General features: G+C 40.2%; 1 protein-coding gene across 6 annotated transcripts in view; it reads left to right on the top strand.

The window, feature by feature from the left end:
- The window catches only part of ppfia2 (PTPRF interacting protein alpha 2), a 178,534-nt gene that overhangs the window by 138,131 nt on the left and 13,600 nt on the right, over positions 1-26,803 (top strand). For all 6 annotated transcript variants that reach the window (XR_014797402.1, XM_084910627.1, XM_084910624.1 and 3 more), the window contains 17 exons: positions 317-427; positions 3,775-3,996; positions 5,437-5,583; positions 8,952-9,086; positions 9,761-9,844; positions 11,803-11,934; positions 12,053-12,115; positions 12,475-12,566; positions 14,356-14,488; positions 15,709-15,926; positions 16,901-17,141; positions 18,094-18,123; positions 18,285-18,415; positions 18,972-19,153; positions 19,861-19,951; positions 24,615-24,696; positions 25,167-25,367. Coding sequence is in view for 5 of the 6 variants with exons in the window: in XM_084910627.1 (XP_084766753.1) it covers positions 317-427; positions 3,775-3,996; positions 5,437-5,583; positions 8,952-9,086; positions 9,761-9,844; positions 11,803-11,934; positions 12,053-12,115; positions 12,475-12,566; positions 14,356-14,488; positions 15,709-15,926; positions 16,901-17,141; positions 18,094-18,123; positions 18,285-18,415; positions 18,972-19,153; positions 19,861-19,951; positions 24,615-24,696; positions 25,167-25,367 (2,295 nt within the window). In the remaining variant the exon portion in view is untranslated. The remainder of the gene's footprint in view (positions 1-316; positions 428-3,774; positions 3,997-5,436; positions 5,584-8,951; positions 9,087-9,760; positions 9,845-11,802; positions 11,935-12,052; positions 12,116-12,474; positions 12,567-14,355; positions 14,489-15,708; positions 15,927-16,900; positions 17,142-18,093; positions 18,124-18,284; positions 18,416-18,971; positions 19,154-19,860; positions 19,952-24,614; positions 24,697-25,166; positions 25,368-26,803) is intronic.

A 26,803-nucleotide genomic window follows, 5' to 3' on the forward strand; every position in this document is an offset into this window, starting at 1 on the left:
TCCTATGCAGTGTGATATACTGTAATTTACTAGCGTTGCATAAGAGGGGGAAAATGATTAGTTAACCAAGGATTGCAGTTATGTGTGGTTGTGGTTTTATCCTCATCGTGTGTGCAAACAAGAGGCTCATTCAAGAGGCTTCGCTAAAAGCTAAAAGTTCTAAAGCCACACTGAGGAAGATGCCAGCCTTAAAATTCAGTTTTGTTTTTTCGTCTCACACAAACTGTGTTGCTGTGTGCAGGCAAGTGTGTGCGGAGGGGGTTTTTTGTTGTATTTTTTTTTTTTACTTCTAACCCCATATTTTTGTGTCCCACAGATTGTGGCCTTACGGGAACAGAATGCTCACATCCAGAGGAAAGTGGCATCAGGTGAGGGAGGAGAGGACATTTTGGAGGGCAGTGAAGCTCAACAGAAGGTCCATGGCAAGGTGAGCTCCCTTGATTTAAATATGGGAGGAAAAAATGGTCAAAATTATGTGTGGATCTATAATAACTACACTACACTTTAATTGTCTGTACATTATGGCAATATTTGCACTTGTTGTTTTTGATTAAGATATAGTTTATTCTAAAAATGTGCATAGTATTATGTATGTATATATTAAATATACTTACTGTGGCGGTCATACAGTAACCCTGATGTTTTCCATTTCAAAATAAAAGCACTAGCAATCAGTATTTTGTCTACAACCCTGCTGTGGTGGCGTTACACAAATAATTCCTGTACATTTAGTTCCCCCTGCTGTATTGGCATTTTGACTTTAAAGTATTGCAGCGACTATCACATGGTTTTGATCATACATTTATTTACCTCTGCAGGCATTCTGAAGGTAACCAGTTAGGCGAAAACTCCTGCTGTGATCTCACCCCCTGCCATTATGCAGGAGCACACATGGACATCCATATCTGAATACAAATTTCCTTCTGATTATTATTTTAACAGCATAGGTGTAGGCGCATGCACATTTACTAGATTACGCTGATGCCTTTTTATGTCAGAAGCACGAGAGCCCAAAATGATGCACCTCAAAGGCAAAAGCAGATGCAGGATTTTTATTTATTTATTTATTATTGTTTTATACATGCAGACAGCAGCAGAGGATACCTGGGTAGATCAATGGAGATGTTATTACTTGGCTGGTCTGCTGGGGAACGAGGGTTTGGGGGATGGGAGGTGGTGGTGGTGGTGGGGGATTGGGAGTAAAGAGATGAAGAGTGTGTGAGTTTGAGGGACGTGATAATGAGGAGACAGCCATCATCTGCTCTGTTTTGTGTAGATAAAATAAGAGAGTATGAACGTGTGTTGTTTGGCACATTTGTTTTGTGATACGGTGAAGAAAGAACACTAACCTTGCAGTAATGGTGAGGGTTAGTTATTCAGCATCACTGCAGTCAGAGTGACTGACAGAGATGTAGAAGGAACTGTCAGGAAGGGGACAATGGCAAAACCTGCCCACCAGATTTTTTCACATACATATATGTATATATGTATGTGTATATATATGTATATGTGTATGTGTGTGTGTGTATGTATGTATATATATATATATATATATATATATATATATGTATATATATATATATATATATATATATATATACACATCACATCTTGGTTTGTCACTCCATCAGTTTTTGCGCCACTGAATTACAGACCACCTCTTCTGTAACTGAAGGGACAGATCTGTCTGTTAGGTTTTATGTCGTAGGTTTTATCTAATTTCTTAATGACGTGACTTTCAAATGCTGCTTATCTGCTGTAGACGGTGTTTTAGCCCTGTCACTTTAAGCTAATAGCTTTTTGAGAATCACCTTGTTGGTACAAGAATATTTTGTCTGACAAACCGCATCATCTTTGGGATTTTTTGTATATTCAACTAAAGAAATAGGAACAAATGATGTGTTTTTGCAACAGGCTGCTAGTACTAAAGTGCCTAGATGCAATTAAAATGTGGTTATTTGCTTAGTTGTCTGTTATGTGTAGTTCATCCGTTTAGTAAGGTGCTTTTTTATGTTTGGATAATTCATTAGGCAGGGTTAAGTGGCCTAATAAACAAAAACATTCCTCTTAGTGAAACAGCATCTTATGTTCAAAGAAGAAACTTTGAAAGACCTTAAGAAAGTTTGGAGAACTATTGCTCAAGGCCACTTTGAAAAAATTCTAAAAACATTAGTTCTCAGAGCAAAATATAAAGAATTGAGGGGCATCTCAAGACTATCTGTCCATCTATCCATGCAGGCATGAATGGGAGCAGTTGTTTCATAGCCAAACTTAACCATTTTAAAGGTCATTCAGAGTTAAAAAGCAATACACCCCTTTGAAATGTTGGGTAACTCTTATTAACATTGTCCCTTTAAACTTTCCTGGTCCTAAATGGTACAAATCTGTGAAACAAGCCCATCGATGGAAACCCCAGATACGAAGAGGGACAGCTGAGCCATTTGGCAATAAAGAAGATATAAAATTCTTTTATGAGCATGGCCCACTGCTGGCATGCTCGTATTAAAATCACTGGTGTGATTTAGTGGATCCTGTTCCTTGCTCAAGTGAATCATTGATCACAGGCAGCAGACAGAGAGGCCCAATTAGGTTTGTCCTCACAGATGGATGGCCAAAGATGGGCAGCTGTGCCTCGCAATACAGCAGGAAGACAGAGGAAGATGGAGAATGAAGAGATCAGTTTCCCTCAATCCTCTCATTCACCTTACTGTAACTCAATTGAGCATAAAAGCAAGATTTGTTTTTTTAAACTATGCATGTTTGTTATTTAGCACCGATAATAAGGTTGTTTTCCTCTGTTGTTCTTGCCCCTAAACCCTTTTGTAAGCTGAATCTCTGCGGTATCCTCCTCATTAATCTACCTCATGCAGAGACCAGGAGAGCTGTACGGAGTGGAAACCTTGCAAATCTAATCAGATTACTTATGCAAGTGTCAAAACAATTTCTCCAGCAGAGTCTGGTGTGATTCAGTCTTTGTGACCATCCAGAATCAAAGCAGGGGAAGAACCAAAGCCGTGAGCTCCTGAACTTGAATTTATTAGAATGCAAATGTATGTAATTCTCAAAAGCAGACATGGTATCTGAAGTGGAAGCATGGCTGATTTCTCAGGGCCCACTTGAATACACGACAGGAAGATGAGGCATGACAGGAAATCAGAAAATTGCTTTGCACCATTGTTCATTTTTAGTCTCGATAGTGTGTTTATTTTCCTGCATTCAAAGCTCAAACTTCTATTTTTGATTTAGGTACTGGGGGTTTTACTAGGTTAACACTTGAAAAAAGAAAGAAAATATAATCACTTGTTATCGCGATTATTGTGGGGCAAGTGTGCATTCTGAATGGACTTACAAGACACGTGTCAGGAATTGGGATATAATTTAACATCCAAAAGATTTATTTCAACTGCAAGGAAAAAGTTCTAGTTAGAGTGTTAACTCAAAAGAAAGAAAGAATTGTTTTACTTTGATTAGCCACAACATTAACAACCAATTTCCAAATCCTGTACTAACCCTCACTTGTCAGTGGTCTTATTACTACTTTATTATTACCTTATTACCTATATACCACAAGCCTCACTTAATTTGTGAGTTTTAAAAGACGTCATGCAAGGGAATTCATTTTTAAAAAAGCTCTTAAATCCTTTTTAAAGTACACTAAAAGTTAGAAATCATCCCTTGGCAAATTTTGTGCTTCATGACGCATACATATTTTTGGATAATTTTCCCTTTTCATATGTTGACCTCTTACTCCATGTCCCCCTCTTTCCCCTCCAGCGTCTGTCCAATGGCTCTCTGGAGCCGGCCCATGAGGCGAGTCAGGTGGTTGAGCTGCAGGACCTGCTGGAGAAGCAGAACTACGAGTTGGCCCAGATGAAGGAGCGCATGTCCTCCCTCTCCTCCCGGGTTTCCGAGGTGGAGCAGGAGCTCGAGACCGCCCGCAAGGACCTCATCAAGTCAGAGGAGATGAACAACAAGTACCAGAGGGACATCAAAGAGGTCACAGCACAGAAACTGAGCACAGGGGGAAGCATACACACACACATATTCGCATGGGGATAACAGTTGCAAGAGAAACATCAAAGACAGCGAGCAGTGGTCTAAAAACAGCTTCTATTTGCATATGCTCTCACACTCTCCCCAGCTCTTTATTACTCCGTCTTTTTCTCACATAAAAACATGCACATTGACTTGTGAACGTATAAGGTCTTTCATAATGCCTTCATCGGGTGAAGTGAGTTAAGTGAAGAGTCCTTGAAAAATATCTAAATATACACTTCAAATAAACACTTCTCTAGGCCTCAAACTAACACTTAATGTTAAATAAATAACTAACCGTTTGTATATCTTGAACGGGTTCAAGACTGTTGATGCATGAAGCACAAAAAAGAGCCAGTTGTGTCCAAAACTGGCAGTTAAGATCCAAATAATAGTCCTATTTAATATATGTCTGTGCAAGGTTAATATCAGTGAAGTGGGCTGGATATGAACATAAGCTGATGCCCCTGTCGCCTGGGGATGAAATTACTATTGATTTCTAACGATGTGGGCAGAGGCAGTTATCGTGGGCTGACAAACATGGCCTTATCAGGCCAATCGTGTTTTATTACCCTGCAATGCCTTCTCTTACAGCAGCAGTTTATTTAGTATTCTAAGAATAACTGTTATTATTTGTATGGTTTGGAAACAATGGGTGCTACCGCAAGTTTGTGTCTGAAGCAATTCTCCATGGAGGAAATTAAGTCTGAGAAATTCCATGATAATGTTGCCTCTGTTCATGACGGCAGCGCATGTTTGTATTTTATGAGGCTTTATTTGTTATTAACTTTTGTGCACATTCTAGGGATAAAAGTTTGATTTTGCAGACTTGCAGTCTGCTTTCCAGGAAGTGGTTGAAGAATCTCTAATTCAATTCTGTTCACTTCAGTTTTTCTTACTCAGTGCCAATTAACAATAATGGTGAGCTCAAGGTTCTTTATATTGTAAAGTAAAGACCCTGCAATATCTGTATATCTGCAATATCCATCCATTCACTGACTGCTGCTTATCCTGGCCTAAGTAGAGACACCCAGACTCTTTTACTTCTTCCAGGAAAAACTGATGACATTTCTTCACCGTATACTGTGTCTAGTCTGAGGCGTCCTCCTGGTAGGACATGTCTAAAAACCTTATTTAGAAGGTGCCCAGGAGACATCCTAGTCATCCCTGAACCACCTCAGCTGTCTCCTTTCAGTGTTTCGATGTGGAAGCTTAGTGGCTCTAGGTGCTGAATGCCCAAGCACCCTATCACTTAAGGGAGGGTCCAGACACCCTATGGAGTTTTCATCTGGTGCTGATATTAAAGTAGTGTACAAATTCCATGTGTGCAAAGCAGCAGGAGAAAATATTACACCCAAAGTTGATGTTATATTAAGTCTTTTTTTGTGTGTCTATATACAGGCCATGTGTCAGAAAGAAGACATGGAGGAACGGATTGTCACGCTGGAGAAACGTTACCTGAGTGCCCAAAGAGAAGCCACCTCTGTGCATGACATCAATGACAAACTGGAGAACGAGTTGGCCAATAAGGAGGCATTCCTCAGACAGGTCTGTAAAGTCCACTCCAGGGTTAGTGTGAGCCATGTAATCACATTAATCAGCTCTCTGGGATTACTATTGTCTTCCAAAAAATGGGTCCAGATGGCAGCTGCAGTGCAAGATTCATTACTGTATCATCAGTCGTATTTTTCTAACTGGATTCAGAAAAGAATCAGCCAGGAAAAATGTGTAAGATGGTTCCTGTCAGTTAACATAGTCCTTTGAGCAGTTCCACAGAGGTCTGGCATTGAGAAAACCTCTTCACATCGTGGTAGATAATGTAAGAGGAAATTACTACTGGGGAAGAAATGTTATAAATGTTTACTTTGTGCAGATGCACATGGCTCACATGTGATTTCTTCATAATTGACATAATGCTGCAGAATATGGTCAAGCGATTGTACAGATTTACTCTCCTTTCAATTATTCTTTGTGATTCATTGCAGCCAATTAGATAAATTGCATGGCCATAGAAGATCTAGTGGCATTTTTATGAGTAAAGGCTTAAACACTGTCTGGGCTCTGGAAGAATAGAAAGAATTTCTGATATGAGTAGAAGTAATTAGAGTGACACCATCAGTCCCTGTTTGGATTTACTGTGTGGAAAGTTATTTAGACACTAATTTATATTTTAGTTATAATTCTCAACAATTTTCTTTAGCATAATGTTTACTTTAGACGTGTACATCACAACTACAGTAACTATTTAAATCAATTGTGAAATCCCCTAGACCAGTTAATCTGGGGGTACCTTAGAGACGAGACATCACCTGGTAATCACTGGTCATGAGGGAAAATATATATTTTCCGCAACCAGATATAAGTGGTTACTGGTTGTCGCCAAGGAAATGTGGTCACAAAGACGACGTTGCTCCATGTGATTGCTTTGGTTGCAATTTCATGCTAGCAACTACCAGAAACAATTCAACAGATTGGAGAATACACATTTTTTCATAGCAGATGAAAGTTGCCAGCGTCTGCCTGATCAGTCTCTCGTCCTGCGTGGGCTTTAGCCATGAGTTTCAAAGCGACTGGCAACCATTTCCACCACATTTTTCATTTGCAACTGGTGGTTGCCATTTAGTCACTAACTGATCTCTGGGCCTGTGTGACTGAGCCTAACCTGAAACAAACACAATTTAAAATCTAAAACCTGAACAAATTTGAGAAGAAAATTTAACTGTTGACTAAAAGTAAAAGAGCAATAGAAAGAGACAGTCAAAACAAAGAAATAAGAAAATATATTTAGATGAAAGCAAAAAATGGCACAGTGGGTTATTAGAAAAGCTAATAATATGAAATATGTTAAAACTGTCTGCTAAACGTATAAAACATTGAAATGGTTAGCTCACAGTGTAAGTACATGAAATTGTGATATAAAATCATGACAAAAGATCAAAATAATTGAAACAGTGAAATCAGGTGGAAATTATTAGCTAAAACTTTAACTGTTGAATTTGTTAGCTAAACGTACTGGATAAACAGTTAAAAAAGCTAGCTAAAAAACAGATTTAAAAAAGTAGTTTTAACTAAAGATATAAACTGTTTGAATGGCTGAAATAAAAACTCAATACTTGGCACTAAACTAGTAAGAGTGTTTGCTAATCATAAGTATATAGTTAACAGAATGTAATCGCTAAAAGTAAATGGTAAGCTAATTTCATCCTGCCAGATGATTACATAGGGTGGGGGTTGTTAACCTTTGCTAGCCAGTCATTTTTCACTCAGGAAATGTGTATGAAGCCACAACTTAAGAAGAAACCACTTATGTATTTACAGCCATGACGTTTACAAGGGAAAGGGGGTATGCAAGGGGTATGCTTGAACCCTAAAGGTTTTTTTAAATGAACTCCTGCTACCATACATAAACAGACTTTTTTGGTAAATATATGCACAAAGTTTCACTTGCTATTGTACTGGGCTCTGGCTGCTGATGTCTGAAGATTACTTGGTATAGAGACATGAAGGGATGAGAAGAAATGGCAAGCAAAATGGCAAAAAGGATGGGTAGTAGGATACCTAGGGAGGATATAATAAACAAAAACAAACTGTCATGTTTCCCCTGTGTCATCTCAAGCACGTGGGATGGCGATATGGGTTGAGGCAGAAAATATCACTGACACACAACACAAAGTATACTTGGCCTGCTAGAGTCTAATTATTGTACGCTGAGCTGCCAGGCCCGGAGCTTCGGGGACCAGAGCATCTGTCGCCGATGGCAAAGGCTGCCAAGCCAGTCCTTAAAAAAAGTCTTAAAATTGACCCCAAGCTAGTGAGGGAGAAAATTCTTACTGTCCAATGGGGAAGCAAGTCACTTGTTTCCAGTTTCATTTAATGCTAAGTTTGAGTTCCATCTTAATGATAGCAAGTACCAGCTGAATGTCTAATCAGGATCTGCATCAGCTGTCTATAAGTTGCCAGTGTCACTCTTGGCAGTGCAGACTCTGACTCTGCTATTCTAAAGAAGAGATGAGGCACACTGCCAGAGTCCCCCTCTGAAAGACAAACATTTGTGATTCTATTTTCTAACAGGCAATTATGCTCTGCTGACACTGAATAGGAAGAAGGAAGAGAATCACATTTATAGAGTTCATTTTCGTTATACTCTGTTAACAAGGACAGCATTGGAACACACTGAAAACTCTTTCATTCAAATAGTGTAGTGTTCTAATAATCTGCTCATACTTTAATTTGTCATTGCTAGGGTTTGTTGTTATTGCAAGAAAAACATTATTCGGGATTTCTTTTCTGGATGATGTATGGTCAAAGCATTGGAAGGTAATTTACTGAATAAATCTCCTGTGTAATCATTTATCACTCTTTCTTTCAGCATTAAGCATTCCTGCAAATTTATTGGCTTCAAGGCAATAAGTTAAAACCCAGATTTAAGCTAAGTGCAGATCCTTAGTTGGTTTAGAGTGTTTAAATTTATTTCAGTGGTTGTGTCTCAGGAGGTAGAGCAGGTGATCAGGAGGTTGGTGGTTTAATCTCTGGCTGGTCCAATTCGCATCCAAAGTATCTGTGTGCAGGGATACAGAACCCCAGGTTGCTCACAGATGCATCCACTGGAATTTGAATGTGTGTGAATGTTAAATAGAAACCACTTACATGTCGATGCAGTGCTACTGTGAATGTAACATGTTGTATAGAGTGCTCAAGTAGAATAGATAAGCGCTATATAAGAACCAGTTCAGTACATTAACTTTGACTGTTGGCTAATGTGACTCTTTTCCTCACAACGTGCACATTTATATTTTTTGTTTACTTTTGGCTGCAATCCCTCCACAAAATCTGCAGGAAGTCAGATACAAAATCTCATAAGTCTCGTTGTTCAACTATCAGCTAATGTCTTTGCTGTCTGTGGTGTTTGAGTGCAGATGGAGGAGAAGAACAGACAACTACAGGAGAGGTTGGAGCTTGCAGAACAGAAACTCCAGCAGACCATGAGGAAGGCTGAGACACTCCCGGAGGTAGAGGCCGAACTAGCCCAGAGAATAGCAGCTCTCACCAAGGTAAGCGCACACGTTTGTACATATTGTACATTAACACACATGCTGTTGACGTATTCCCACAGATGCCCTCGTTTTTTTTTTCTGTACATTTGTGTAAGTGTGCACGTGGTGTCATGACGTTTCAACATGTTCCTCTCCTCTTCCTCGGCCACATAGTCTGACTCCAGCTCCTCTTCCTCTCCTGATGATTATCACTTTGTAATGGAAGCTAAACTCCAAGACATGAACTCCATTCTTAGGAAGGTAGTTCCACAGGGCATCACAGCTATTGCCAACTCCAATAGAGAACAGATATCATTCATTTATCTTATTAGTGTTTTGTGGCGGGCGTGTTTACTGGGATTCTGCTCTGGCTGTTCTACCACCATGGGACAGCTGCATGGCACTTCTGGCTGGAGCTCATACTTGGCAGTGCTGGAGCAGCTCTCTTCCTCTTTCATTCTGTCCTTTGGTGGCCTTGTTCTCCATCTTTCTCCTTGTCACTGTTTGTTTCAATCAGCTGTCTTTCCAGTTACGCTTTAAAACATAGATATCCATCTTTGAGTTTGGGGTAGAAGCTTTGGCTTGTGTTGTCGCCACCATTTTTCTTTGTTGGCCCTTAGGCTGTCAAGCACACAGATCATCGTGGCCTCTTTTTTTTTTTTTGTCCTGTCTGTGCTGTGATCCAACTGTAGGCGGAAGAGCGTCACGGGAGCATTGAGGAGCGAATGAGGCACTTGGAATGCCAGCTGGAGGAGAAGAACCAGGAGCTGCTGAGGGTGAGTCACTGCGGAGGCGTTGTGCCAAGCAGCGTTAACCAGGCAGCCACTTCTGCATGAGCAAGACAGCTTGAAGTGACTGCAACTGATGGCACACTGTCTGATTTATCACCAATGAAGCTTGACCAAATGGGTGTTTCACGTACTCTGCTGATATAATGGTTTGCAAAATACTCACAAATGATGCAAATGAGTAATTCTAAAAGACGTTAGTGTTTTCACGTTACACTTTAGTGTATGATAGCAAATTCAAGCGAGAATACTGTCTGTATGAAGATGTTTAACCTCATGAGTCATTTTCAAAGTTTTTTTGTTGTTGTTTTCCTTATTTGAAAAATGCAATAGTGGGCAATCTTTTCAACAGCAGTCATATAGTACAAAGAAAACCCCAACAGTCAAATGACCCCTTTGAGAAAGCACTTGGCAACAGTGGGAAGGAAAAACTCCTTTTTAATAGGAAGAAACCTCCAGCAGAGCCAGGTTCAGGGAGGGGCAGCCGTCTGCCACGACTAGCCGGTGGTGATGGGAGGGAGAAAGGATAAAAGATACACTGTGGATGGGAGCCAGAAATTGATAATAGCTAATGATTAAATGCAGTGGTGTATAAATATATAGTGAGTGAAAAAGAAACACTCCCAATGCATCATAGGAATCCCCCAGCAGCTTAGGCCTTTTGCGGGGAGGATCACCTGATGCAGCCCTAATGATGTTCTTTATCAAAAATGAAAGTTTTAAGCCTAATCTTAGAAGTGGAGAGGGTATCTGTCTCCCAAATTCAAATTGGAAGCTAATTCCACAGAAGAGGGCCTGAAAGCTGAAGGCTCTGCCTCCCATTCTACTTTTAAATATCCTACGAACCAGCAGTTTGAGAACAAAGTGCTCTGCTGGGTTCATAAGGTACTATGAGGTCTTTAAGATAACATGGGGCCTGATTATTCAAGACCTTGTATGTGAGGAGAAGGATTTTCTATTCAATTTTTTATTTAACAGGGAGTAGAGAAAAGCCATTATGGGAGAAATAGCTGTGTATTATTCAGCATGTAAAAAATAAATATAAAAATGAGGAGGCTTAATCAGATTTCAATTTGACCAATCTCCCACTCAGTGTCCTCTTCTCATGCACTATTGCATTGCTTCCAGTACTGCTGTTAATTTTAGATTGTCACTTGGAATTCCCGTACTGATCGCGGCACTCCACTCATGTGTCAAACTAACCCAACTTTCATCCGGATACAGTAATACTCCCTGGTGAGGTCTCCAGCAATAACCCAGGGACCAAACAGCAGTTTTCGGTGGAACTGTTGCTCAGTGGCCAAGCCTGAAGCTAGTGCATAAGGTCAGAAGGCCAACAAGGAGTATACTCGTCCTTTGTGTCGACATTCACGGGTTTGTGCATTCTGGATTTGTCCTCGAGGCTGTCAATGCAGAGTTCTGCTGTAGCATCCTGAGGCATTTATCAGAGAACATGTGTGACCTTGTTCTATTGTGCGCAGAAACAAGCCAACACCATCTTTAGTTGCCACCAGCCCCACTCACCAGATTTCACTCCCTGTGATTATTTTTTCTCTAAAATAAAGAAAATTATGTGGCTGTTCAGACACAGAAGCGGGGATCCAGTGCACAAGTGGTCAGAATCAGACCTCAGAGAGAGATCTAAAATGCAGCCACACTAGAAGCATAGTAATTTCTTTGAGGTAATCTTTACTGAAATGTGGTGCTTGGGGTTCATTTACATAATCACATAATTTATGATACACTACCCTGATTTGTCGAAGTGTTGTCCTCATATAAAGTTCTGATTTTAAACTAAAAATAGAATAGCTGTAAAGGCCATGCAATTAGTTATTCTAGTTCCTGCTGAGAGGCTTTCATCACATCAGAAACAATTTAGACTGATGTCTTATTCTCATACAAATGGGCTTGTTTTGTGTTGGTTTATCTATATTTTTCTCCTTCAGGCTCGGCAGAGGGAAAAGATGAATGAAGAGCACAATAAGAGACTCTCAGACACAGTGGACAGACTCCTCACTGAGTCCAACGAGCGACTTCAGCTCCACCTGAAGGAGAGAATGGCAGCTCTTGAAGAGAAGGTTAAAAACACCTGACACGTCAATGGAAACCTGTCAATATCAATTGCATCAAGTGAAGGTCATTAAAAGATGTATTTTTCTCACTTCTTCCCTCCCCCCCCCCCCCTTTTCTTTGCAGAATATGCTAATCCAAGACTCGGAAACTTACAGAAAACAGTACGAGGAGTCAATCCAAGAAAAAGTAGGTTGTAGAGATCGAGAAATGATTACCTCCTGTTTCAAAATGTCTACATTTTACATGAGCTTAGTGTAATAATTGACTTTTGAGTACAGCAGTAATGAGTTTGGTTATTGGCACTAGTTAAATTTTTTATAAACCTTCAATATTGAAAAGCTCCTGCAAGGGGTAGAATAATAAGGTGGCTACTGAAAACAGTAGAAATTACAACTGTCACCTACTCAGACCTGTAAATGTAATCAGCTCCACATGCTGCAGCCATGTCACTAGTATGACTAGTGGTATAAAGGGGTAGGATAATCATTTCATTTTTTGGGCATGTAATATTACAGACAATGATGTAGAGAAATTGTTTTGTCCAGTCGCAGCTGGCAGAGGATATTGAGAAACTGAGATCAGAGCTCGACCAATTCAGATTGAGGGCAGGCTCCCTCACAGAACCCACGCTGTCACGGTAGGTCGGTTTTCTGTGTGTGTGTGTGTGTGTGTGTGTGTGTGTGTGTGAGTGTGTGTGTGTGTGTGAGTGTATCCGGATGTAAGACGCAGTTTGTAACGTACCTCCACATGGATATACTGCATCAGTTGCTGCTTTTGGACCACCATATTGGACAGGGGGAGAAATAGGCTTCCTCTTTTTCTTGTCTTTCACAATAAAAGCCTACAGTTGCTTTAATAGCAATCTTTGACACATTCCAGGAGCCAAATAAAATCATCTTTGGTTTTAATCACTGTTAAACAGATTTTTTTTCCCTTAATAAATAACATTTTTCTTGTTTTTATTTTAGAATGATTAATTTATATCACTAATTAAATTAATTTGTGGGATTGTAAAAGTCAGACAACACATTTTAATCAATTCAATTAGAATAAACTTGCTGTTAAATTTAAATCGGAATAAAAAACTAAGCTTTATAACAAACTTTAGATGGACAAAGTTAAAAACTGGCCAGAAACATATTTTGTATGTATTTTAGGAGCTATATAAAACCATTAATCACATTCCTTGTTAATCAAATAATATCACTTGTGTTCAGTTGCATGTCGGGGCTGCAGCCCTCATTTGTGGCCAGTGACATTTGCCTCCACTGGCAACAACATCAACATTTAAGTGTCCAGTCAACTATTCATAACAATCCCTAATCACTATGTATGTCTAAATATATTTTCCTTATCAAAATGTATAGTTATTCAAAAATAGACAAGCCTGCAATATTTAGATAAGCAAACGGTGAGCTATTTTGAGTTTAGAATCTGTCCATTTACTACCACAAGAAGTCCGTCATACATTATGTGTGATTCAACAATTTGATTCATAAACTTTCAAATAAATGTAATTTTACTATATGTTTTTTAGACTTTACTAGGAGAATAAAGACAAGGAATGTATGTTTCTGTTGCTGAGGAAGTTTGCCAGTCAAGTGCTTCTCAGAAATGGGCTAAAGAAAAGAAAATTGGCTTGTTCAGTGGGAGCACGGTGACCTCTGAACATTAGTTGGTTCCGTGTCCAAACATTAGTGTTGGATACGCGACGTATTACAAGGTGAGCAAATGACTCAAGAAAAACGTGGATGCTGTGAAAACATGTGCAACATAAAGAAGATGTGTTACACTAGACATGCAATAAAAGGCCACGAGAGATTCAGATTTAGTCTAATGTGTGTGTTTATGGAACAGGAAGCAAAGAGAGGCAAATAGATACTCAGTCTCCAGGAGCTTTCCTGTTATTTTATCCTTCTGTGAAAACTACTTGCTCTGTTACACTATTGTTAGAAACACTGGTATAATGGAACTTTTGGCATCTATTTTTGGATATTTTCTGGTTTCCATTTCATGCTGCTTGAAGTTCTAATCTTACAAAGCTGACGTGTTGACAGTGGCAGCCTTAATCTCTTCCAAAGACAAACAATTTGCAGCCATAGAAGCATGCATAACAAGCTCTTATCCTTCAAGAAGTACACTTTGCACCTCCTCACTGTGACTAATAGGTACGCTTGAGGTATCAAAATATAACATCTGACTGGTTTCCTGCTTGCGTAACTAATCGGTACTGCAAGTTTTCTTGCTGTGTCTTATCTACTGGCAATCTGCTTTACGACCCAAACAAAGTCACTGCTAATGATTGTGCTTGAAGGATTTGCTTTAACAGGTTCAGATATTATTCATCTGTCATATGAAAAACACAAAATCTGTAACCAAGCATTTTGCGTTTAGCTTCAATAATACTCATAAAAGTTGTTTCCCAGATCCCATCTGGACACATCAGCTGAGCTTCGATTCTCTTTGGGATCTCTGGCTGAAACCCAGTCGGACCACTACCGCTCAGCAAAGGTCATCCATCGACAAAGGAGAGGTCGAATAGGTCTGCGAGAAACCAAGGTGAGGAATAACATCTGGTTTGTCTGCCTTTCAATCTTACTTATATTTAAATGTTTCTATTTTAAAAACATCTAAGAGCTTCTTTAGTGGTCTGTCAATGAACAGTGTCAGCTTTAACACAGTGAGTTAAATTTAGATACTGGAGAAGTTCCAGTTTGGCAAATCCAACAGGGACTAAAATATTTCAATATACACTCACTGGAAACTTCATTACACCTTCCTAGTACTGGGTTGGGTTGCCTTTATTCTGTATCACATAGATTAAACAAGTTGCTAGAAGGACTCCTCAGAGCTTCATACAGCTGCTTCAGATTTGGTGGCTGTAGAGACTTTCTGATTGCTGTAAATTTATTGTTATGTTTGAGAAACCAGTTTGACCTGATTGAGCTTTGTGACATGAAGCCTATTCCCCATACCATTACACTGATAGCAGCAGTCTGAACTGTTCACACAAGGCGGGATGAATCCATGTTCTGATGTTCTTTGTAACAAATTCTGACCCTGCCATCCTAAAAGTAGCAGCAGAAATCAAGACTCATCAGACGAGAGAACATTTTTCATATCTTCTGTTGTCCAATTTTAATGAGCTCAGGTAAAGTGTAGCCTCGCTTTCTTGTTCTTGACAGGAGTGGGACTCTGTGTGGTCTTCTGCTGCTGTAGCCCATCTGCTTCTAGGCTCTATGTATTGTGCATTCAGAGATGCTTTCCGGCATACCTTGATTGGAATGAAGGGGTTACTGTTAGTGATGCGCACACACTACATTTACCAAATATGATGACCAGAGACAAAGACCTGGCAACAATGTACTGGGTCTGAATTGGGCCTTGAACCTTTAATATAACATTATTGACAGGCTTAATGTGAACATTTTCTGTAGGCTCTTATTTTGGAGGTTTAAAGTTTTTGGATTCTAAATACAGGTTATGGCAATTCAAGTATGAGTGCAGCACACATTATAAATATATAGGATACTGCTTTTAAATGAAACAAAAACCATTTCCATCTTTTGGTGTGTCGCCACTACTACTGCTTAGAGAAGTCATTAAGTCTTATTAGAGTTAGTAATAAGACATAATCAGGGGAAAAAAGCATAAGTGCTTCTCATAAAATTGTATTACATGACTATGTTTTCAGTTTCCAGTAATGATCTCAAAATATTAGTTCATAACTAATAAGATATTGTTTTGTAGTCACAGTTTCACTCTGTCTCTGTATGCAGGCAAAGTCACTGGGGGAGCCTGAATGGCGCTCACAGCAGTTGGGGGTCCTGGGAGGCCACCACTTTGAGAGCGACACGGAAATGTCTGACATTGACGACGACGATAGGGAGACATTGTTCAGCTCCATGGACCTGCTGTCTCCCAGTGGTCACTCCGATGCACAAACTCTGGCCATGATGCTTCAGGAGCAGCTGGACGCAATCAACAAGGAGATCCGGTAGCTGACACACGCCGTTGTATAAATTTAATACTGAAGGCCAGATTTCCAGACGTATTGATCCGCCTCCTCGTTCTAAATCCACTTAACTGGAGACCAACTTGATATGTTTTTAAGATCATGTTTGGAAAGACTTTAAAGTTTGGAGCGATATTCTGCTTCCATAACTCCACCTTGTTTGCCCTTGGTTGCTAAAGTAATATTTCACCCAAAAACTCTGCTTTTAGAATTAAAAATTAACACACCCACATTGATTTTGGTTGCCTTGTGTTCAAGCTAGTAACCACAGAAGCAAGATAAAAAGTGCCCCAGAGAAAATGAGCCGCATAGTAATTCACTCTCTAGACAAAATGTGTGTCTGCCGAGCTCACAGGTAAACCACTAAAGGTGTCTGTGGATTACTCTTCCCGTATGTGACCCAAACACTATTCTTGTATGCACTCAGTGTTTTGGGAAATGTGAGGTGCCTCTTGCTTGATAATGCTGTAATTATCTTGTACCAATAAGTATTCATGACCCCCAGGCACAACTTTAGTTACTTCTTTATTTCAAGGGCTGTTAATGTGCCTTGTGGTCTTTGCTAATTTACATCTACATCAAAAGACACAGCGCTACATTTCTTTTAGAAAGATTTAATGCGGTCTTATTGTGTAAAGTGATCATGAATCTAAAGTGTTGAGCTTTCAGCTAATTACAAAGTTAGATACAGAGTGTGGTTAATTACCCGACTTTTAGCCTTTTAACTCTTTAGTTTGTCCTTTAATTACTTTACCTGATACTGCAGGGACTTAAAGGTCTGAGCGTTGCAAATCTCCTGAAATCTACCTTTAAAGAACTTGAAAGCTGAGGCTATTTTTGTAGCAGTATAGCTTCTATATTTTTTGCTTTTTAAGTTATCTAAAAAATGCACAGCTTGATTCTTTTTTTTTTAAGTTTTACATAGAAAAATATTCACAGCATTTTCCTGATACCAGGCTAATCCAGGAAGAGAAGGAGTCAACAGAGCTGCGAGCAGAGGAGATTGAGAACCGAGTGGCCAGCGTTAGCCTCGAGGGTCTAAACCTGGCTCGAATGCACCACCACGGAGCCTCCATCACTGCCTCAGCAACTGCCTCCTCGCTTGCCTCCTCTTCCCCACCCAGCGGACACTCCACACCTAAGCTTGATCCTCGAAGCCCTGCCCGGGACATGGAGCGCATGGGGGTCATGACACTGGTATGTTACATCACCACGTGCGAGACATCTTCTATCATACCATCTACAGACCCTACTACAGACCTCTGTTTACATAATGTATGTTGCATCAATAAATTGCCATCTTTTTACCTGCAAGAGCACCATGTAAACTGTAAATGTGGTCTTTGTTTAGAAGTCTGGGAATAGTAATGCAGTTGGTACAAAATACAGTTTCCCGGCATGTGAAACTTTATGTAGAAAATAGATGTAGCTACCATTATGTCACCTATTGGTTTTCTTGAAGCCAGATTAAAGTTACAGAGCAGAGTTGCCAAGTGCTGAGAAGCATTGATGTAAAAGTTGCCAAAGCTCCGTTGACTCAATAACTACAGAGTTCCAAACCTCCTCTAGCATTAATATCAGTACAAAAACCGTGCAGTGGGAGCTTCATAGCATGGCTTTCTTGGCCGAGCAGCTCATGTAGGTGTAATGTGTAGGTGGGCAGGTCCTTTTCTCAATATGGTTCACATAAAATAATAGAACTTCACTTATCAAAACTGTACCACAGACCTGTTTATCACACAGCAAGCCATATTATTTGTCAGATAACTGTATTGAAAATGCTCTAGAAGGTAGCAACGCAACAAACACATTGGAGAGCTCTCTCGACTATCATCATTCAACCCAGGTGTCTAGTGGGATCAGGGTAAATGTCTTCTTTACCCATGGGATTTCAAAGCAATAAGGCTTTGATTTTATTGATTATTCAACTGACTTGTTTACCAGTCTTTCTTTATTCCTCAGTGCTGATCTCTAAATAGGTGGTCTGGTATTGGGCAATGGCTCATGAGCTTCTAATGGTACATGATATTTCTATAAGTGAGCTAATTGTTTTATTTTTCACCAGCATGCAGGAGTTCAAGTTTTTGTTCATGCTTTAACACGTGGATATTGATAGTTTTTTTTTTTCTGTTTTTCCTTCACCATACAGCCCAGTGATTTGAGGAAACACAGGAGAAAGGTACACACACCAAGAGTTTGCTCAACAGATTTTAAATATGATACCATTTGACTATAACTCAGAGCTGTAATGGTTGCAGGAGTGACACCGTGAATAAATTGTTGACTTACTAGTGTCCGAGGTCACTTGTAATGCCCCGCCCCTTTGCCCTCATCCCTCAGATAGCAGCGGTGGATGAGGATGGCCGCGAGGACAAGGCCACCATTAAGTGTGAGACATCCCCCCCTCCGACGCCACGCACTGTCCGAATGACACACACACTGCCAGCCTCCTCGCACAACGATGCACGAGGGTAAGTGCCTGCTGTAAGTGAAGGCATTTCTTAAAAAGGTTCTCGATGATGTGTGTTTGTAGATGATGCCATCCTATTCTTGCTTTTGATGAAAATTAGATAGTATACTGCCCAATTAGTACTTGCCAGTTCAGCTGCAATTTGTGCTATGAATAATATTTCAACACGCAAGATATTACAGTACTTCAGTACTTTCTCAATATCTGGATGATTAAAGCTAAAGCACAGCTAAAGTTTCACTAAAGTAAAGCTAAAGTATCACTGTTGCAGTGATATCAGATGAGATGAAGCTTCAATAATTTGCATAAAATGCTCAAAAAGTACATTTGCTATAAGCAGCAAATATTCCCGGGATACAAGTCAGTAAACTTTCATTTCAAAAGTTAATAACAGAACGAGTTAGAGTAACACAGCAGGGCATTAAATAAAAGGTACTTGAGATGACAAATATACTTCTTAACATAAGCTTATAATGGAAAACCTTTGATTATCTCATAAAATTAAAATGTTGCAAAGACTCCTTTTCTGAACACTGTCTGTATGTTTCTGTCCTCAGGATTGTGGCTTCTTTAGAGGCTGAAGCCAGTGCCCTAAGTAGTGTAGCCAGCAGCCAGGACTCCCTCCACAAGCAGCCAAAGAAGAAGGGCATTAAATCCTCCATCGGACGATTATTTGGCAAGAAGGAAAAAGGCCGACTGGCACACCTAGCACACAGACAGGTCATGGTAGATCCACAAGGCGAGTACAGCGCTGGGATATTTTACTTAATACTATTACAATTTGGTCTATTTTGTCTAAAAAAACAAAACTTTTTAAAAAGCACTCTTAGCTGCAATTTTTGCCAGCTAAGAAGGTCTCTCAGAGTTTACAAACTGGACAGTACTACTTAGAATTCTACTGCTGCAGCTAGTCAATGTATAACTTCATGTTAGCAGCATAAACACACTAAAAATGCATCAGCTTGGCATAGCCACAGTGCCATCACCTACTAGTTTCAATTTTAAAGGCTCCGTTTTATGGCTCAGTTACACTAGAATTAAAATACAAAGGTGGGAAAATGATTGGAGGTTGCCCAATTGCATTTAGTTTTTTTTGTATTCATTGAACGAATGGAAGTAGTTGTAGTGACCAAGTGGTCAAGAGATTGAGTGTGCAACACCCTCAGCAACCTGGATGACTACTTTCAGTCACAACTGGTGGCGACTGCAAACAGTTTCGGACTGCAGTCACTCTCAGACAGAATGGCAAAGGTTTGCAAACAATATATTATAAATGCAGACAGACATTCACATTGCAGTCTGTCTCTTTGTAGTAGAGGAATTGATTTAACTGGTTGCCAACTAAAAATACAAATACACTATTTATTTATGTATTTATTTATTTATTAATTCATTCATAATAACAGTATCTGATTATATTCACTTAAATCCATTTGTTCTCCACAGCAACAATGATGGATTCAGACATGGCGGGCCAGGACATGGGGGTGAGCAAGTTGGGCACTCAGGCTGAGAAGGACCGCAGATTGAAAAAGAAGTAAGCTTTTATCCTAAGTGCCACTTCACTAGAACATTTTTAGGTGGAGTTAGTATCATCATAGTCCCTTAATGCACACCCAGCAGTATCCATTTAATATAATAACACAGACATTTAGGTACCCTGTGAGAAGAAACATTTTCTTTGGAAACAATCCAACTCAAACTTTCTTGAGAATTCCCACTCACTGCTACATTGCAGTATATAAACCAGTCTGAACATGGTATAGAGACAATGGCTACACCCTCCTTTTCCTGGGTTTGCCTTTAACCTCTTTTCTTTCACTGTATATTCTACCATAACCGATTTAATCCTGAGAACAGGATCAATACAAAGCAGAAGCTCGATCAGTATCCACGAGCACAGATCAGCCCCACTGTATTCAGACACACAGCCAAAGTCACACTATTGATCCAGGCTAAAAAGCCAATTAATCGCACAAAGGTCCTTTGTCACTTTGGAAGCTATAGATGGCTTTCCTAACACACCACCCATAGATTACACTCAGACACATTAGGTGCCTTCTTGGGGGGGAAGAAACAAAAGGGAAACCCCTTCACACATCGGCTCTCTCAGCTGGAGTGTTTCAGAATAAATGTGCGTGTATGTTCGTGTGTGTGTGCGCATTTGCCATGCCTCAGTGCCAAATGATGAATGTCATTTGCTCGAAGTGCACATTGAGTTGTCATGACGGATAACTTTGCCTCCCATGTAGTTTGGTCAATAGAGATTACTGTTGTTCCGTATGTTGACAAATGTGTTGTTTTCCTTCCACTGCACCGACTTCTTCATAGCAGTGTCCGGGATTCAGACCACACGCCACCACCTTGCATCTTGGTGCCCCCTCCTCCTCCTCACTGCATGCCATTAAGCTGCCTGCACTATTTCCATTTCAGCATCTTGGTTGATCAGTACTGCTGTGATCTCATTGTTGGTGTGTTTTGTTTTCCTTCAAGAGGTAACAACAAGTATCTGAATGTAACTGAGCATTTGAATGTAAGGCCATGGAGGGGAGGGTCTTGCTGTGTTTCAGTGCATTTCTCATTTCTTCTGCTGCACGAGATGTGATCAGGACTGCATTGTAGAAGATGACTTTTTTGGACTGCTCTACAGATGCTCCTGTTAAAGAATGTCCTCCATTGTGAGATATGTGTCTCTGTGTGTGTGCGCGAGTGAGTGGGAGTGCAAGTGTTTGTGTTTAGAGCCGTAGGGTGAATTTGCCTATAAACTCATTAACATGTGTGTACTTTTGTCTCCCCGTCGCTCTCTTTCTCCCTCTTTCTCTCTTCTTTGACTCTCTCCTCTCTTACCCTTCCTCTCCCTCTCATCATCCTCTGACTCTAACAAAGCGGGTAAGTTGTGAGGATGTATAAATGCCCTCCTGGATATGACATTGTCTCAGCCATTTTGCCCTTTGTGTCATCTCTTCTGTGTGTCTGCTCATCCGTCCTCTCCTGAAAGAACCAGTGCCAAAGCTGACGTCTCTTATCTATCTATCCTTCATGGCTGTTAATGATGCCATTGCTTTCTTTCTTTTCTTTTTTTTCATTTACCACATGAGCACTTTTTCTTCCCCCCCTTTTTACAGTTCAATGGCAGCTGCATCCATGGCTGGACAGAGAATGTGCCGCCGCTAAACCTGGGGCCCAATTTTTATACCCAGAATGTTTTCCTCTCCTTATCTGTGTCTCTTATCTATTTGTGTGAAATAACCAGCTGCAACATCTGGTTATGGGAATGTCAGAGGTTCTTTTTGGTTGTATGATTTATCATAACTGTCTCCTTACTTCCCTTTTCCCCCAGCTATGTTCAGTGGATGTATTTCTCCATGCATTAGACTTGACCTGAACATAAAACATGAGCTATCTTCCCCATGTGCTGGATAGATAAGACAGTGAATGTATCTGGTTGTGTTTGGATGAACACATTTCCTCTGTCACCTGTAGGCCTTTGTATGCCATGTGTGGTGTGTTTAAGTGCCCTTTCACCACACCGAGGCCTTCAATGCTGAGAGTGCTACATGTATCATGTTTATTACAAAGCCCTCTCCTTCCATTTGTCAAGTTCTTTGACAACACAATCGGGGAAGGGGAGGTTGATTCAGAGTTTGATTTTTTTTTTCATTTTGTTATGAAATGTGTTCACAAAATAGAATAGGAACTGTGTTGTTGTTTTTTCGTGCGTGGATGTGAGTACGAGTGTGTTCCTCGGTCCCCTGTTCATCAGGCATTTTTAGGCTGTTTATCAGTTCTGTATCTCGCTGAATGTGGGAGGATTCAGCACAACACAAATAGCTCTTTGCATGACAGACAAAGAGTATCTATTTGCTTCTCCTTGTCGATATGGTGCAAATTGCATTGGGCTGAATAGGTTGTTTCCAGTGCTCAAAGCTACCCTCAAAAGGAGGCATAACAAAATAGTACTTAGACCTCAGATGTTACACTTCAACACCTGCTAAAAAAAACAAAACATGGAGCACAGCCGAGAAAGTGTGAAGACAAGTTTCACTTAAAAACACTTGACTGCATGATTCAAACATCCAAAACAAATGAAAATCTATCTCTGCAGAATCACTGAGCAGATAACTGCAGCACTGTGCTTTTCAGGTGTGGGCATTGTTGTTGATGCAGTACTTCTGCCAAGGTTGAAGCAATCCTCTAAATATAGTGTGAACATATTTTACAATCTAGATGTACATCAAAATATGCAGAAAGAAATTTAGAGTTCCAGGTTGAACTATTGCAAACTTTAAGTAGCAAGTCTTAAATTACTAGTGACAGCTTGCTCTCCGTAGCTGCATCTGTTATGTAATTTAAAGGTAACATTTTATATTAGCTTACAAATAGTATAGAGTCATAACTACCAAAAATCAAAAATATGCAAATGCGTAAATGCCTAAATGTCTCAGTAAATAGATGTGACTTGAGATGCATTCAAAATAATATTATTTAGATAATAAGGCATTAATTAAATCATTAAAAATAATGACAGATTGTTTTACCGTTGCATTATTTACTCTGTTTATTTTTTATTTCCATTCCAAATATTTTCCATCCATGTTTTTTTTTCTGACACTCACCCGGGTCTTGGTTCTGGGAGTAGCCATCGAAGCAGAGATTCCCAGATCTTCTTCTCTTTATCCACCTCCTCAGAGGTGTTCCCAAACCACCCGAGAGACAAAATCTCTCCAGCATTTCCTGCGTCTGCGTGGGGGCTTCCTCCCACTTGGATATGGCTGAAATACCTCAGCTTCCAACATCCCGAGAATCAGTTTAAGGAACTGGGGATTGGTTTGCCAAGGCTTACACCACCTTGATCTACTCTGCACCACACACCTATGGCTTGTCCCATAGGTGATGGGTCCATGGGAGCGCTGCCCCGTGTGTCTCGAAGGGCTAAGACCAGGCCACGAGGAGCGTGCTGTGTTCTTCATAGCAGTCTTTTGAGGGGGGGACCTGGCCTTGCACCTCCAGGACCAGCTTACCTTGGGAGTGCGCATGCGCCATTAGCGTGCTGCCTGCTGTAACCCTAATTTCCTTCGGGATTAATAAAGTATTCTGATTCTGATTCTGAAATCCTACCAGGGCAAATGCCTCGTACGGCATAGCTGCGGATGTAACTCGAGCGCACAATAAGGTGGAACTTAATGGAGGGGTCATCATGTCTTTTCTATTTCTGTATTATATATTCTTAGCATTTTTAGTCTCTATTTCACCAAGCTTTTCTTTTCTTGTGTTTGCTTTTTTTCATTTATTTGTGCATTTCTGCTTATAGAGACTGTCAAGGGTCAACTTGGCAGCTATTGGCTAATCAACACCAAGCTCACAAATAGAACACAAAGGTGTAAATGCATAAAGAAAACTTACAAATAAATCAACCTTTTCTTCATCTGTAACATTATTCACAAGGGTTCACCACAGTGGATTTCTTTTCATATTTTATTTGGCAGATTTTTATGCCAGATGCCCTTCCTGACACAACCCTCCCTGGGATTTGTGTCTCCTCCCAGTCTCAGAACTGGCCAAAGTCTAAACCACCAAGGTTTAACAAAAAGACAAAATAAATGGATATTAATAATAAACAGGGGAATAACACAAATATGGTTACAATTAAAATGGGATTCTCACCAGTCATAATTGTATAATTTCTGCATTATTTTTCAATTATTTATTGAGAGGAATTTAATGTCAGCCATTTATTTACCCATTTATTGATTTCTTTTAATTATGTCCGCTTCAGCCCTCCGTATTGCAGACATGACAGGGATGAGCTAGCCTAAAGGACTGTGGATTCAGTGAAGTCAGTGAATTGCATTAATGCAAGGCCTGTGTGTTTCTCTGAGTGCAGATACAGCTGTGCATATCTGTGCTCCACTGTCCGTTAGCACAGAAGTGAATGATGAATTATTGCCCCTTTCAATGCTATAGGAGTACAGGCTGGACCGAGAGATAAAATGTGAATGAGTACAATCCTCTTTGTGTACTACACACACACAGATCTGCAACAGCACAACGTTAACTGCAGGAGTTTGTGAAGAGCATGTGAGCAGGTTTTAGGATGTGAGATGTAAGAAAGTCTGGTGTTTTGTTAGACTGAACAAATGTGTGTTCAGGATGTACAAATTCATGTGTTCATACCAGGTCTCCTCTGTCTCTGCCCTCAGACACGAGCTGCTGGAGGAGGCTAGGAGAAAGGGTTTACCTTTTGCCCAGTGGGACGGTCCTACTGTTGTTGCGTGGCTGGAGGTAAATGGTCACCTATCACTAGTAGGTATATTAATAATTGAAGCGCGTATGATGGATGTAGCTTTACTTTTATTGAAGTATGAAGTTATGACCCAGTTTTCAATCACTTGCACGGATATTTACCGAACAGTAGCACAGAATAGAAATTTAAGAATATGTGATGATCACTGTAGTGACTCAGTGACGTTTAAGAAAACACTGGAATATACAGCTAAAGGACCCAAAATACAGACACTCTTCTGCCCCCTAATGTTTACTAGCATATGTACATTCACAAGCCAGTTCATGACCTCCCTAATCCTCCAACACAATGTTCTAGTTAAAGATGGGGCCATATCGGATTAAGGCTGATATTAAAATATATTTGACTGAAAGTTTTTTGTTTGTTTTTTTAACATGATTTTTATTGCCAAATAAGTACTCAGTCTTTCAGGTTAACACTGTTGTCTCCTCACCTCTGTGTGATGAAGTTGTGGTTGGGGATGCCGGCCTGGTACGTGGCAGCATGTCGTGCCAACGTGAAGAGCGGTGCCATCATGTCGGCCCTATCTGACACCGAAATCCAGCGGGAGATCGGAATCAGTAACCCCCTGCACCGCCTCAAACTTCGCTTGGCAATCCAGGAAATGGTCTCCCTCACCAGCCCCTCAGCCCCGCCCACCTCCAGAACCGTGAGTTACACGGAAAATGTGGGAATTTTATTTCCACACATATTTGTTGAAGGAAGCGTTGCTCTAAAGGAGGGAAATTTTCTCATAATTTGTAACAACAGAATTGGCAAAAAACAGACAAAGAAGGAACAAGGATTTGGACATGGGGAAGCAGTTAGCCTAGCTAGCCTAGGTATATCAGAAAATGATAATAAACCGCATCTCTACCCGCACAAAAAATGAAACAAAAAAGGAATTAGTGATTTTTCAAGATGCTGGATAGACCTGACTTTACACGGCTGTTTCCCATCTTTATCCAAAGCTAAGCTAACAAGTTCCTGGTTTAATCTTGTGGTTTCAAATCCTGAAATGTGGAGCCATTCCTTCAACATACATTCTGTCTGTTTTGCACCTTTTAAATTGAGTTTTTGTGAGTTTGGTCATGTGTATTTTTAGTTTTTCATTGTGATTTTTTTTTTATATGTTTTTTTATGATGTAGGTAAAGCACTTGAAGCTCTAGCTAGCTATAGCTAACTAGGTCACACTGGTTATAGTGCACATACATGTACTGCAACACTTCTGCAAGAAAAAAAAAAGGTTATTGCAATCATAATTTCTGCCTCCAAAACAGTTCTAGCAAATATTTTTGGGACATAAGCTTCCCTGCTTGCATACACCACATCTTCACGCATAGGTAACACGCTCAGTCCTTACCATCACATCCAGGTTGTCTGCGAGTTTTAATAGTTGCTTTAAGATAAGTAAGCGTATATTACAGTGGGAGTTGGTGATGGCCCAGTCTGTAAAACATGGCTCCTACGTGTACTGTAATTTAGCTTGCCAGTTATTCCACACCACAGTTGCTTTCATTGCTCCCTCCTGTCATGATAATTGCATACAGACTCTGAGGACTCTGCTGTTCCTTAATGATTGCAACTGTTCACACTGCAGAGCAAATATGCTGTTATACAAAAGGTACACTTAGACTTACAGTGCAGCTCATATATCACGCAGACGTGAGAAGTTGCATTGGCTGTATAAACCCAGCCAGGAGCATTCATTAAAGTTGTTTTTAGATGCTGCTAGTATGCATGCAAGCATTATAGCTCAGAATCTCTTCTCACCTCTCCTGTTGTTTAGTAACTTTGCCGGTACTCTCCGCTGTGCTACCCCTTCACCTCGCCTTCTCTTCCACCACTTAGCTCCACTTCCACACCTCATGAAATTTTCATTACAGAGCCAGAGACGAGTCCAATCAAACTCCCCCAACTGTGGCAGGCCTCACACTTAAAACCTCTGCACTTAACAGAGGGGGTTAATTGACCTTGTAAATGCAGCAGGATGTGCATGTCAAGCAGAAACTCTAGAGAGTGTAAAGATTCAGGTGGTTTCCCAGCCTCGTTGAAACCAGAAACATGCAATGGTTTTATCTTTACCCCTTACCATTTCATCCCAA

The sequence above is a fragment of the Perissodus microlepis genome, chromosome 17, assembly GCF_051167445.1.
Source record: "Perissodus microlepis isolate ML-2025 ecotype Zambia chromosome 17, ASM5116744v1, whole genome shotgun sequence".
Lineage (NCBI taxonomy): Eukaryota > Metazoa > Chordata > Actinopteri > Cichliformes > Cichlidae > Perissodus > Perissodus microlepis.